This window comes from Spea bombifrons, chromosome 3 (assembly GCF_027358695.1).
Source record: "Spea bombifrons isolate aSpeBom1 chromosome 3, aSpeBom1.2.pri, whole genome shotgun sequence".
Taxonomy (NCBI): Eukaryota; Metazoa; Chordata; class Amphibia; order Anura; family Pelobatidae; genus Spea; species Spea bombifrons.
The window spans coordinates 76,358,880-76,373,037 of record NC_071089.1 but is presented as its reverse complement, the minus strand read 5'-3'; the positions used below and the strand labels follow the sequence as shown (position 1 = coordinate 76,373,037).

The 14,158-nt window shown below is 39.8% G+C and overlaps 1 protein-coding gene across 1 annotated transcript in view; it reads right to left on the bottom strand.

Annotated features, from left to right (window-relative positions):
* DST (dystonin) overlaps positions 1 to 10,451 on the bottom strand; it is a 219,477-nt gene extending 209,026 nt beyond the window's left edge. The window contains 3 exon segments of the mRNA XM_053458898.1: positions 1,833 to 2,024; positions 9,494 to 9,528; positions 10,132 to 10,451. Coding sequence (XP_053314873.1) covers positions 1,833 to 2,024; positions 9,494 to 9,528; positions 10,132 to 10,312 — 408 coding nt within the window. The 5' untranslated portion in view covers positions 10,313 to 10,451.
* Between the last annotated feature and the right edge of the window lie 3,707 nt (positions 10,452 to 14,158).

Here is a 14,158-nt window from a genome sequence, read left to right as displayed (position 1 = left end):
ACAGGAATACGTCCTCTCCCCATCTTAAAAAGGTAGGCACTGTATCTGTGTATGAATGGAGTGTGTACGTATACACTACCGTTCAAATGTTTGGGGTCACTTAGAAATTTCCTTTTTTAACCCCTTCACTACAAAGCCCGTACATGTATGGGGTCACGATGCACCGCATTCACAAGATGGCGGCTGTCAATCAATGAGTTCACAGAGGGTCAATCGATTCAACCATGCAGGTCAATGGAGCCCAGCTCACTAATCACAATGTGATTAGTAAAATAAAATGTAAAAAATTTTTTACAAAAATTGGTAACATGTCAAAATAATCCCCCACTTTCACAAAAAAGTCCAAATATATATATATATATATATTTATATATATACACACACAGTTTTTATATGAGCAAGCCCTACAATTAGCGCTATATCTTCACAAAACTTGGCGCATGGAAAGCATTAAATGCCCATGGGGTGTCTAGTTTAAAAAAAATGTATGATTTGATGGGGCAAATCGAATTGGCCAGCTTCAAAGATGTCCCAAATATGGGACATGGGCGCAGACTGACCAGATGTACTCAGGAGATGTTACTGAACACATATTGGGGAGTTGTTTGGCAGTGACATATACCAGGAGCGGTAAATTCACAGCTGAAGTACAATGCGTGTGAAAAAAATACAAAAAACATTACTACCATAAAGTTTGACAAAGATTGATGGTAGAATTAGTGCATGGAAAGGGTTAAAATACCAGCATTGGCCCGAAATAGCGCATGAGGCAGAATGACCAGATTTCAGGAAGAAATGGTTTTGAAATAGCAAAATGCTACTTGTAGTTATTGCTAACAGCAATCACACTCCTATCATGCCAAGGATTTTACATGCTGAAATCTGGGTATGCCTGGGCATTATAGGATTGTGATTACTGTTAACAATCATATATATATCGTTATTGATTTTTTTTGTCCAATTCTGGTGTGTTACTTACTTTTAATAAAAGTGTGTTTTGTTATTTTTTTTGTTAAGGTGGGGGGTCTTTTTCGGTTTTGGTTTCAGCCAAGTGAATGCTGAATTTTCAGTCCAGAATTTTCATTTTGATGCATCCCTACTATATACTAAGCCAGACACTGAAGTTGTAGGCCCACACCACATCAACATTTGGCTTAGTATATAGTGATAGGGGTTATGCTGCATTATTGTCAATGTCTGGCTCAATGTATAGGGATAGGGATTACACTGTACCACCGTCAATGTTTGCCTTAGTATATAGTGATAGGTGTTATGTTGTACCCCCGTCAATTTCTGCCTCAGTATATAATGATAAGTTATGCAGTACCACCGTCAATGTCTGCGAAAGTTATAATGGTAACAGTTATGCTGTACCACCGTCAATGTCTGCCCCAGTATATAACGATAGAAGCTATGCAGTTTTAAAGTGTGTGTTTGTGTGTGCCACATAAAGGATCCGCCCCAGGTGCCAAATACTCTAGGTACGCCCCTTGTTCCCTAAGCCAAGTTTAAGTTTCAAAGGCTAATTGATCATTAGAAAATCCTTATGTAAGCACAGGTAAAAATGTCCTTGTTTTCCATGAAAAGTCCCCCTAAACACTTGAACGGTAGTGTATGTTTGTGCATAAATTAATGATAAATGTATATGTAAATTCACTTTTCCATAATATGTACTGGAATAAAGTTGTATACGCGAGTGTGTATAAAAATGTGTGTATACAGTTTAATTTAAAAGAAAGTAACGAACAGAAGTATAGGCCAGGAGGTCTTGTGATTGCACCCCCACGGCAGAAACTTCCAGTCCACCCATGGACTATTAACAGAACACATACCGGTTTTCGAGTTGGTGTCTCTTGGACCGTCTGATAAAATTCTGGCTGCACCCGACTACTTTTCTTGATTCTTCTTCGTCTTAAAGGTGACGGAGTCTCTTGGTCACTCTGCTTTACCTCGACAAGAGGCTTTGATTCCTCAATGCGAGTCCGAGTATACCTCCTTAAATGACGAGGGCTGGGCCTGAATCCCTGCAAGACAATTAAAGGTATTTTGCTTTATATGGGGAAAAAATGGAAATGCAAATAACCTGAGGGGAATTGAATGGCTTGGTGAAAGGACAAGGTGTTAATGCACACCCAGGGTTAAAGGTATGCAGAGTAAATGTATGTGCTACAATGCATAAGTTTATGATCAATGGTTTTTAAAGTAACCAGAAGAGGTTTTCTGAACTTCTGTAGATTAGTCCTTGTGAGGGAAGTCATCATGTGCTTTATCAGCACCCAGTACTTCTTGCATTCCTTACACAGAAGAAACATTTTAACTAAAACATTCTAATCCAAAGTGGAAGTACCGGTATAATGAAAACATATATTTTTGGTTTTACAGTGATGGAGAACTGGGTGTTATTTCATATTCCTATAAACCTTGTTTACCTTCAGATCATGAGGTTGCCTTGTTTACAGTTGTGTTATATGTTGGTTACATTCCAAACAGGATCACCACACTGGTATGATTCTTTGTGGCAATGCTAATGAAGTCCCTCTCTCCTTATACATTACAAATAAATTACATTACATTTATTTATATAGCGCCAGAAGATTACGTAGCACTGTTACAATCAGTGGAATAATTTAAATTCACACACTGGCGAAATTACAATCTAGTCACTGGTTGATGGGGAAGTGAAACAATATACAATATACCTTAATTAGTCAGAGTCCATCTGGGTGATTAAGACTGATGCATTCTATTGTTTACATCACAGCAGAATACTAAGTGAAGACCCACATACAAAATGCCACTATGCAGTTCTTAGAAAAATATTTAGTGAAAAGTCCCCCTCTAACCTCTAACTATGAAGAGAGACGAAAAGTTAAAATTATCTACGCTAGAAAAACGGCATCTCAGAGGGGATATGATAACATTATAAAAATATATGCAGGGCCAATATAACAAGCTCTTTAGTGACCTGTTCATAAACAGAAATCTACAAAGAACAAGAGGTCACCCTCTGAGGTTTCATAGATGACAAAGGAAGGGATTCTTTACAGTGAGGACAATAAAGGTATGGAATTCACTTCCAAGGTGGTGTTATCAAATAAAATAGATGCCTTCAGAAGAGGTCTGGATATTGTTTTAGAAAGGTATGACATACAGGGCTATAAATAGAATAACATTAATATTTTAGAGCTTCTTGATCCAAGGAGAAATCCGATTGCCTCTTGGAGTCAAGAAGGAAATTTTTTCCCCTGATGGCAGAATTCAAAGTAGCTTAATTAAGGGGTTTTTTTTGCCTTCTTTTGGATCAAGAATAGATAGAAAGGTTGTAACTTTGGATCAAGAATAAGTAGAAGGGTTGTAACTATGTAACCTCCTTCCATACTAATAGAGATTACTGAGACCACAGTAATAGAAAATGTCAAGAAAAAACACATTTGGCATAAAGGCTTAAACAGACAGTCTAATGTTACTGCCAATCTTACTATAGAAGTAACAGAATAAAAATAAAAAATATAGCAGTTATAGCTATGCTGCAAAATCCTCATTCTTCCTTCATGACCCGACATTTCTTGACTCTGACTGGCTGCTCAAAGCTGTCAATCAGTGGCAGGAAAGTGCTCCCACTGAAATCAATGAAAAGACTTTACGCAAACACACTGGTGTCTAAACAGATCCCTGCACACAGCGTTCACCAGAGTCAGAACTGTACGTGACTGAAGGGGAGTACTTCAGATTTGACGGCTGGCGTGTCCCTTTAAAGAAGAGGAAGAGCCATGTACATCTATACATACCTGGACATACAGCTTAAAGAAATACAATGCATGAAAAAACAGCCTATGTCAGCTCATATTTGCTTAATATCAGTGTAGCCTGTGAGTCAGTTGTTATCCACATCACCAGTTCAGCCTGCCCTTGACTAAAGAGGAATGAGACAACCCCTGTGTCAGTGAATAATAATACTTTGTCCTGGCTGAAAAAACTGCCAAAAAATTATGCTGGCAAAACAAGAGAATGTCAAAACAAGAGTATTTAGGACCAGTATTGTAGAAAATAAGCAAAATGCTGTACTGTATAGAGAATAAGTTCCCTGCAGACGGAAAGGGTACGAACTTAGTTTCCAACCAAAGAAGATTGTATGAAGAATGGGTATGGAGCAGAAGAAGGTGGCCGAAATCATGAATGCCAAGACAATGCTACAGAGAATGAAGATTGTCTTGAGTGCTAAGCATAAAAAAATAATTGAACTAGCACTGGACAAAGGAGAATTATACATTACTGACATCAAATTCCATAGAGATTGACAGCCAACATAAGAGGATTGTAGCGTGAAGAGAGAATGGAAAACAAAAATTGCATTAGGAACGTGTGCAGAGAAGAAGAAGATCAGCTATTGGGAAGTCAGCAGAGGAATGGACGAAAGCTCCTTCCATGAAAGCAACATATATCGGGATTGTGCATTGCAGTTAAGGTTGATTTATATAGCATGCTCTGGAGATCTCATCTGTAAATGTGCTGGATGTACTAATTAAAGAAGAGGTTCTGCTGATACCAAGTGGTTTTGAAAACAGGGATAATGCATATACAGTTACAGATGCAACCCTTGAAAACTGGTCCGTCAACACATTCTAGTCTCGAGATCAGCAGAAACCTTCTTGAGTCATGTGATTCACACTGTTGTCCAAAAATTGACCTTTTTGTAACATTCCAATGCATGCTGGAATCCTCCCATGAGGTATGCCATATCTATAACGTAATTTGAGTTTTGATCATAACATCAAGCAATGGTTTATTACTTTTTAGAATCCACTGGCAGCCAGAATTTACATATAAGCGTAAATGAACACAAACATGAGACGGCGACCTTCCTCTGAGAAATGTACTAAGTGGCACATTTCCAATTTATAAATCAGACATCCTTACGTATATAAAGAATATATAGTATTTCTTTCGGCCACAATTATTTGCCAACATTTGGCTTTTATAAATATTTTTTTTATAATCCATTATAAATAATATAATAATATGTTTTTTTTTTTTTATAATTCAGTAGAATATTTCTACAATATTCCCAATAAATAACATTTTTGAATCTCAAAATGAACATAATCCAGCTATGTTTGCCATATCGTTGGCTGTAACGTTTAGACAAGCAGGTATGGAGCAATTAAACTATAAGGCTCAGAATGTAATTACGGTTTGATCACAAGATAGGCAAAGAAGATCTTTATCAAGCCTGACTCGACTGAAGCATCTATAACGTGCCGGAAAATCATTCATTCCTTCGCAGTACTTTATTAGCGTCAGGTGAGCTGGATCGCTAGTCGCTTATAAAGGCTGGGGTTGAATCTGGACATTTAGCTGTTTTATATATATATATATATATATATATATATATATCACATTTACCTTTTTGTCTCCTAGGGTTTTCATGTAATTTTCCATTTTCTTAACATATTTAAGCATTATGCCAGGTAATATCTGCCCTTCTAGCAGGAGAAGCACTCAGCAGGTGGAAATATAAGGCTTCAGGGAATGTGGATTACGTGTAATAACTTGGTAGAACAGAGTATGCTTCAATTAGATTTTGACTCCTGTCTTCCCCCTCTCTTCACCTTAGTCCGTCTCTATGCAGCGACACATTTATGTTTTGTGCTGCCCTAGGCCTTTGCATGCAGCATCTTCATTGCAGGCAAAACAGGCATCTTAAGCACGCTTAAAAGGTAAAAATACCTGCAATATCCATGCATGTAGCTTATTCATGTAAGTATTCAAATAGCTATACAGCACACTTACATACCTTTGCTAACACATATAATACCCTCATTTATCACACATTCATTCAACTGCCCCACAGTCTGTCTATTTAAAGACATTACATCCAGCTTCAAGATATTGTTGGTTATGTTGGTTATTGTTATTGCACCATCAGGAACGGTAGCTTCTAAACATATCGTCGCAGTCCATAGCAAAAGTTCTTTTACCATGAAGGAAAACACCTCCCAGGGTTTTGCAGACCTTATCTGCAGCAGTACCGCTTCTTGCCAGAAGGGGGAACAGTGAGCGCTCGCTGTGTGTGTACCAGTGTTTATGTCCCACAGGGGAGGGTGTTAGGTTTTATATAGCATATTATTATTATTATTATTATTATTATTTATTGTTTTATATAGGGCCATCAAATTCCGTAGCGCTGTACAATGGGTAGACAGGATATTACAAGTAGTATGTAACATAGCAATTTGACTTACAGAGACAACAGGTGAGGAGGGCCCTGCTCAAACAAGCTTACAATCTAGCATATTTTACATAAAGGTTATACCCCTTTCTGGAAAACGGAAAAGTGATGATAACATTAGTTTGCCTCTTTTTCACATTCATTGGATAAAATCTGATTCAGTTCACGTTCATGCAAATAGAGTCATGGAAAATTTTTTTTTTTATTTTTGCAATGCTATCGTAATTTGCATACACCTTTGCGTCTAAATAATATGCTTTGAACTAAATTAATTTAGATTATTACACATAGGTCTATGAAATATGAAAAACAATTATGGATTTGCATGGTTGTACTTCCCTACTGTTTTTTTTCCTACTTTTTTGCTTTTGGGTTATTTTATTTTTATAGCGGAGACCTAATATAAAAGTAAATAGAACATTAACTATAAAATTGTAAACAGGAATCAAATTAAAGCTAAATTTGAATACAAAATACGTTTCAGATGCCAGTTGGCCAGTTTGCAAATAGAACATTATATATAAAAATCACCGTGCAAACTGAAACCATGCAAAGCGATCTTAATCAACAGGAAAAATTTCAATTGTTCAGTGACTTTTTGTCAAAACATTACAAACTCTCTTATCTCAGAAATTAAGAAAGGTAAGAGGTAGTGTAGGGCTGCAACAACTAATCGATAAAATCGATAATAATCGATAATGAAAATTGTTGTCAACGAATTTCATTATCGATTAGTTGAATCGAGTTAGTCAAATATGAAATGAGTATTTTTTTATGAAAAATACCCCTCGTCTGTAATCCGACCTCAAATAGAGGTCGGACTATAATACAAAGATCCAGATCCCCTGCAGCGCTGCAGAGAACCTGGATCCTCCTCTCTGGCAGCCGGTGGACGTCTGCGGGATGTGCGCAGACAACCTCCGCTGCTGCCCGACACTTCCTCTGGGGCTTCTATGCCAGATTGACATGACCTTCCGGTGCTCCAGAAAAAGAAAGATATAGGGGACAAATAGATAAAACTGGGAGATAAGAAAGATGGTATGCGCGGAGAGATGAGGAGAACATTATGTTCAACATTTTTAATCTCTTATGGAATTAAACGGCAGTGGAATTAGAACATGGGTTCCATGTATATTTCATATATGTGCATTATACATTTAGATTAAACATGATGCATTCAAAGTATTTGCACAAATATGTAAAATACATGCAACCCATGTGCTGCTGCCACTTCTATTTTCTTAAAGTATGAGAAAAGACAGGTTAAACATATTCCAAATTATTCTTCTCCAGTCTCCAATTCGCCTCTGTTACAAAATGGAGGGGCTGGAGCCAGGAGCCTGGAAGACTGGTATATATAAAAAGTAGCTTGCTCATTCAGAGTGGTGGCTCTAGCAGAGCGCAGCACATGGAGCTGGGGTGATCGTGTTTCCTATCTACCATTCAGGGACACTTACTTTCTCACTTGGTTTCATTGCCACAGACAGTGGTAAAGCCCAACTGCCATCATTATATAGCAAGCCAGACACAGACTGTCCTACCGTACAACTCATCATTATATAGTGAGCCAGACACAGATGGTGGTACAGCACGACTCCCATCATTATATAGCTTCGCACAGACACTGCCACAGCATGACTCCTATCATTGTTTTATTGTTCAAAATGTCTTGGTATTTCCCCTTCAGCGTACCAAGACATTTTGGACAATCCTGGGCTTCCAACTTTGGGGGAACAGTTTTGGGAAGGCCCTTTTCTATTCCAGCATGACTGTGCCCCAGTGCACAACGCGAGATCTATAAAAACATGGTTGGATGAACACCTTTGGGATGAACTGGAACGGAGATTGAGAGCCAGGCCTTCTTGTCCAACATCAGTGCCTGACCTCACAAATACTATACTGGAAGAATGGGCAACAATTCCCACAGTAATTGGAAAGCCTTCCCAGAAGAGTGTATCGCTGCAAAGGGGGAACCAACTTCATATGATTGTATGTATATATATATATATATATATATATATATATATATATATACCATATATATATATATATATATATACCATATATATATATATATACCATATATATATATATATATATACCATATATATATATGGGATATACAAGTAGTCTTCACTTTGCACGGATATAAAAATATAAAGATGGCTCTCTTTTTTATAAACACTGACTCTACTCAATACTAGTCCTAAATTAGCTATATATATATAGAGAGTAAAATACCAGGGCCGACTCATCCCCAGTCTGGCCCTGATAATGTTATATAGATTTTATTCCTCCAAGTATAGGCTTCCTACCCTCTCCCTTTTCTACATTTAGCTTTCCAGGCCATATTTTTTGTGATAAATTTTAAAGGTACTGTTCCACCTACTCTGCGGAATTTACTACATTCAAAAATAAACATATCTTGCTTCAATTACCGGTAAATGCTTCATTGATACACAGAGGTCTATGCACAGCAGTGCCCGCAAGTGGCAGAGAGGGCCGTGTCCTGGGGTGTGACAGGACTGAAACACCTGAAAGTCTGGAAGTATGAGGTCCCCATGCATACGCATGCAAGGCTTTGGCTGTGTATTCATTTGCTATCAATAAATTTGCTTTTGGTTACTTGGCCATAACCTGTACAAGCCATTGGCTAGCTAAACGTCATATGCTGGAAGGAATCTTTAATTATCCTTAGACCTCATATATGTTTACAACCACATAGTCCTTTGCACTACACAGAGCACACAGAACTTGCTGCTGTATACTGAAACTACTATGAAGCTCAGCCAGCCAATTAAGAAACGGGGGCTACTTATACTGCACTAGACATGCATTCTGATTGAAGCGGAACCAAATACCGTGAATAATCCTACCATTGCCCACCAAGTGCAAATTAACCCTTTGGAAGCCTATTTTATTTAGTACAGGCTTTCTTGCACTGATACTTTGGCTAATCCTAAACTCCTGTTCCATACCGTACACTTTACCTTTACCGTAAACTCTTTAACTGGCCTCTTACACTGCATTAAGCCTGTTATGCTTTGCTGTCTTAACTCTATATATGCCATTTCACTGCTTAGTATAGGCCAAGATCAATAAACTCATTTAATTGCATAGTCGCACAGAATATAATCGCACAGAGTATAATCACATGGAAGTCCAACCCCTGCATTGACCACGCAGTGTTAAAAACAAATACATTGAATTGTTGTTCTGTTATGACCAAAACATCTCCTGGAAAGATTTGTTAATTCAAGTTACCTCTGAGCGAAAGTGATGAGATCTCAGGAAGGCATCTGGAAGAAGAAGAAAAAAACAGAGGCAATCAGCTTCAGTTCTTTATTTTTTGGGTTAGATTAACAGCAAATCCTCTTAAAAAAGGCATCAAGCTAAATCTGAACTGTCAAGGACATTGCTGCAAAGGCAGCAGGACCGAGGAGATGAAGGGGACCCGGGATTATGTGCTGTTGTCTGTGTTGTCCTGTGCATAATCCCCCCAGATTGTCCCAACATCTCACCCACTATACTTGCTCCAGTTTCGTGGAGTATGGGTGGAGACTAGTCTGCCGCAGTCCTGCTGGAAATGTCCTAAAAAATGTTTGCCAAATGAATCAGGTCTTAGGAGGACTGCCACATCTACACTGTGCCACCCCACCTCCACTGAAGTAAGCTAGCAAACCTGGTCAAAGCCAGCACCGAACCGCTTTATTATACTGCATCTCGCAGTATTCACAACACCCATGACAGATCGCTCACACCGTTGGTGAGATGTCAGGAGGTTCCGGTGGAAAGATTGACATAACTACATGCATAGAGAGCGTACAGGGAGAGAGAAATCACAGCCACAAACACGAGCCATACTGAAAATGGATTGAAAGGGTTTGCCTTACATGTCCTACCTCTGCTCCTCGTTCGGCCACCAAACACCGTCTTGATGGGATGTCTGCCTTTTTGGAGATTACGGTGCCAGCAGAACAGGAAGGAGATGGTGGCTATGGTCCCCAGCATTAACAGCAGCAAGATGAGAGCACATTGGATGCTGTAGGGTTTCAGCAACACCAGGAAGGCAGCAGCAATCATACTGAGAGTCAGGAGGCAAACCTACAGCAGGCACCGTATGGAGGTGGGGAGCGCTGATCTGTGCAGTGCAGGGTAGATGATCAGCACACGGACTCCGCACGACTTGAGGCTTCAGACCTCAGGATGAGTGTAATCCATGACTCAGCACAGGAGACATGCAGAGCATTTAGATGTCTCCCTCCCAGCACGGTGACAGGCAGTGGGGGGATAGATGCACTGCTTAGATACCCTCAGCTCCGCAGAGCTTTCCACTGCCGTGTCTGATCGCGGGTGGCGTGGCTGGTGACAGCAGCAGCTCTTCAGGATGCTGTGATTTGCGTGGGGGGGAGGGGTGTGAAGGAGGCGCGTGTCATTGGCTGGGATGTCCCCGAAATAAAAGTTTCTCTTCCTGAGTCCCTTGCCCAACTAAGCAGCCTCAGCATCAGCAGCTCTCCGGCCGCGGAAGGGAGAGAGAGATCGGAGATGCTCAGCTCCTCCTTGGATGGGTGCTCGGTGACGTCAGAGCTACCCCAATGCTGCTGCGGAGAGAGCAGTGATTATGGCTACTGCAGGCAGTAGTAGGAATGGCAGCACCTTGTAGCCTTATTATTATTAAGTAAAACAAAGTGTGTACACACTGCACCATGTACATGAGCAGCACAAACCCAAGAGCCTGACAACTAGAAAATAGAAAAGTGGAGATTTGCTCTAAAAACGATCAATTAATGTCTTACAGTAAAAACACTCTGCGTGAGATAAAACGTAGACGCTCCAAACTTATCTCAGCTTGTGTGGCAGGATCAGTTCTCCTTCATAACATATCAGAACCTCACAAGGAGAAAAACAGAATAAAGTGCATAGTGCGGTATTGTCTGTATCAGAAATAAACACTTATTGACATACCTGGGGCTGGGAACTTCCGGAGACCATCCTTGCGGGACGCGGCAACGACTGCTCACTGACATCAGTGAGTGGTCCCAATGACGTGGGGGTGTTCCCGCTGATATCAGTAGGGGACTGCTCCTTTGGGTGCTGATAGCCAAAGGAGTCAGTGGGCAGTCCTGGCCGCGTCCCGCAAGGGAAGGCTCCAGATGGCCGGAGCCCAGAAGTTCCCAGGTATGTCTACCACCTTCCCAACCCAAGGGGTTTTTTTTAGAAAATTAACCTTTAGGCTGAGCTGTATTTACCTTTTGCATGACATCTATGGAAGGGTGTGCTGGGCTAGCCCAGTGTCCATGGTGCACAGAAATGCCTCCTATGGGCTGTTGCTAGTTTGCCTGGGTCGGTGGGTGACCACTTCTGCTGCCGATCACGGCTGCAATTAGCTGTGATCGGTGACAGTAGTGGAGGATGTTATATTACATCCCTGGGCATAAATGCCAGTTGTGAGGACATAACATGACGTCCTCTATCCTTGTCATACCCTTTGAATATATGTATTGTATTAAGCGCTGAGTAAATTGTTGGCGCTATATAAACAAAAGATAATAATAATAGTTTAAAAATAGTATCCATTTGGTCTTTCCCCTCCCCCAGCACAAATTTACACAAAAGGCATCTCCTCCGCAGTAGTGTGTATACTGACTGCCAGTCAGCATCCAGCACAGTCTTGTGAAAGTGTTCAAGGAGGTCTAACAAGAATCCTTAGTCATTGAATAAAACTTTGCTGCCACCTATCTGTCATCAAAGATGGTAAGAATAAAATCACAGTCAGCAGACATAATATAGATATATTTATATATATATATATATATATATATATATATATATATATATATATATATATATATATATATATATATATGTGTGTGTAAGAAACCTTCTTGAGACATATACCTGGGTGCTTCATCATTCCTTCATATCGGAACACAAGAAAGAGAGCTCACCAAGATTTCATTAATGAAGGCCTCAAAGGGCAAAGTTGAATTTTTTTTGTACTAACCATAATTATATAATGTTTGTGACTTAATTATTTAAATCTCTGGGGTATTCTCTTTCTTGTGTCCCTTTATGATGGATGAATGACACACCTATGTCCCCCTTTTGCTGCCAGAACAGCCGTGGCTGCCCATGACTTGCCAGTTCACTGCTTTTGCTTCATTGGACCACTTTTGATAGGTACTGACCACTGCAGACCAGGGAACAGGATCCAGCTGCTCGGCCATGGAAACCCATTTTATGAAGCTCCCAACACACAATTTTGTGCAGATATTAATGCCAGTGGAAGTTTGGAACTCTTCAGTTATGAAATCAGCAGAACGTTGGCGACTTACATGCACCATGCACCTCAGCACTCGGTGACCCTGCTATGTGACTTTACGTGGTCATATGTATGTTTGTATATACACAGTAATGTGAAAAAGAAAATGTACCCTCTTTGAATTCTATGGTTTTACATATCAGGATATAATAACAATCAAATTTTCCTTAGCAGGTCTAAAAATTAGGTAAATACAACCTCAGGTGAACAATAACACATGACATACTACACGGTATAATGATTTATTCAACAACAATAAAGCCAAAATGAAGAAGCTATGTGTGAAAAACACAATAATGCTTCCACAGGAATTTAAATGCTAAGTTGCAGGCAAATTCACTGCAAGGTCAGACCATACAATGCTCAGAGAAATTGCAAAAAACCCAAGAGTTACATCTTGGACTCTACAGGGCTTAACATCTTAAATGTTAAAGTTCATGACACTTAGAAAAAGACTAAACAAGTATGGTTTGTTTGGAATGGTTGCCAGGAGAAAGCCGCTTATCTCTAAAAGGTTTGCAAAGCTGCATCTGAACAAGCCACAGAACTTCTGGAACACTGTCCTTTGGACAGAAAAGACCAAAGTGGAGCTGTTTGGCGATAATGCACAGTGCTTTGTTCGCCATATCAGCACAAACACATCATACCAACTGTTAAGCAAGACGGTGGAGGGGTTATTATTTGGGCTTGTTTTGCAGCTACAGGGCCTGGGAACCTTGCAGTCATTGAGTAGACTATTAACTCCTCTTCTTTTCCGTCCATTTGACCCCTTGCTTCAACAGGATAGCTACACTATAGGGTACAAGCTTCCTCGTACATGGAAACCAATCTGCTTGTTGGCATTGCCAGGACAAAAAAGTCCTAAAATATCACAAATACTGAGGTTGCAATGCTGCTTCCCATTTAAATCTGTGTAACGGAAAAATGCATTCCCACTTCCCACTGAGAATATAGTTTAGCATTCTTTTCATGGACAGTGTAAAACCGATTATGGTGTCGGAGAAATGCAACTGCGGTCTCTTCGTTTAATATTATGTTGGAATAAATATTTTTTGGTCAACATTATTTTGTGGGTCAACCGTCACACAATAACTAATAATAACGGCTGTAATATCGATTCAAAAGCGCAATAAAAACTGCCAGCATCCAAGAGGCAACAAAGCAGCTTCAGGTGGTAGAGCATGCAAGCCGGTAGAGCCCATTCTAAAGTGACATTGAATTTAGTTTATATTGTCACATACAAAATAATGACTTATTTCAAAAGTCTTTATCAAGCCAGACTGTACAAATGGGAAAATAAGCAGGGTTAATGCCCTTTTGTTTTAGGGGATGTGGTCACGGCTGGGGAGCAGCTTTACCATGATACTTTACATGGTGTCATGACCTATTAATGGCTGTTGATAAGAATAATGGCATATGTAACTCGTAAACTCAAGAGGGCAGAGGGATTTTGGTCCAAAAGAGGCACTGTTCCCCCTTAAAGAGGGACACATGGGGGTATAGGCTGCTTCAACGGGCACAGAAAAATGGTTATGGTTTAAAATGTAGGCATAACTCATATGCATTCTATTTATTTTAAACTGAAATTGTAGGTGAGAAGCTTGTAA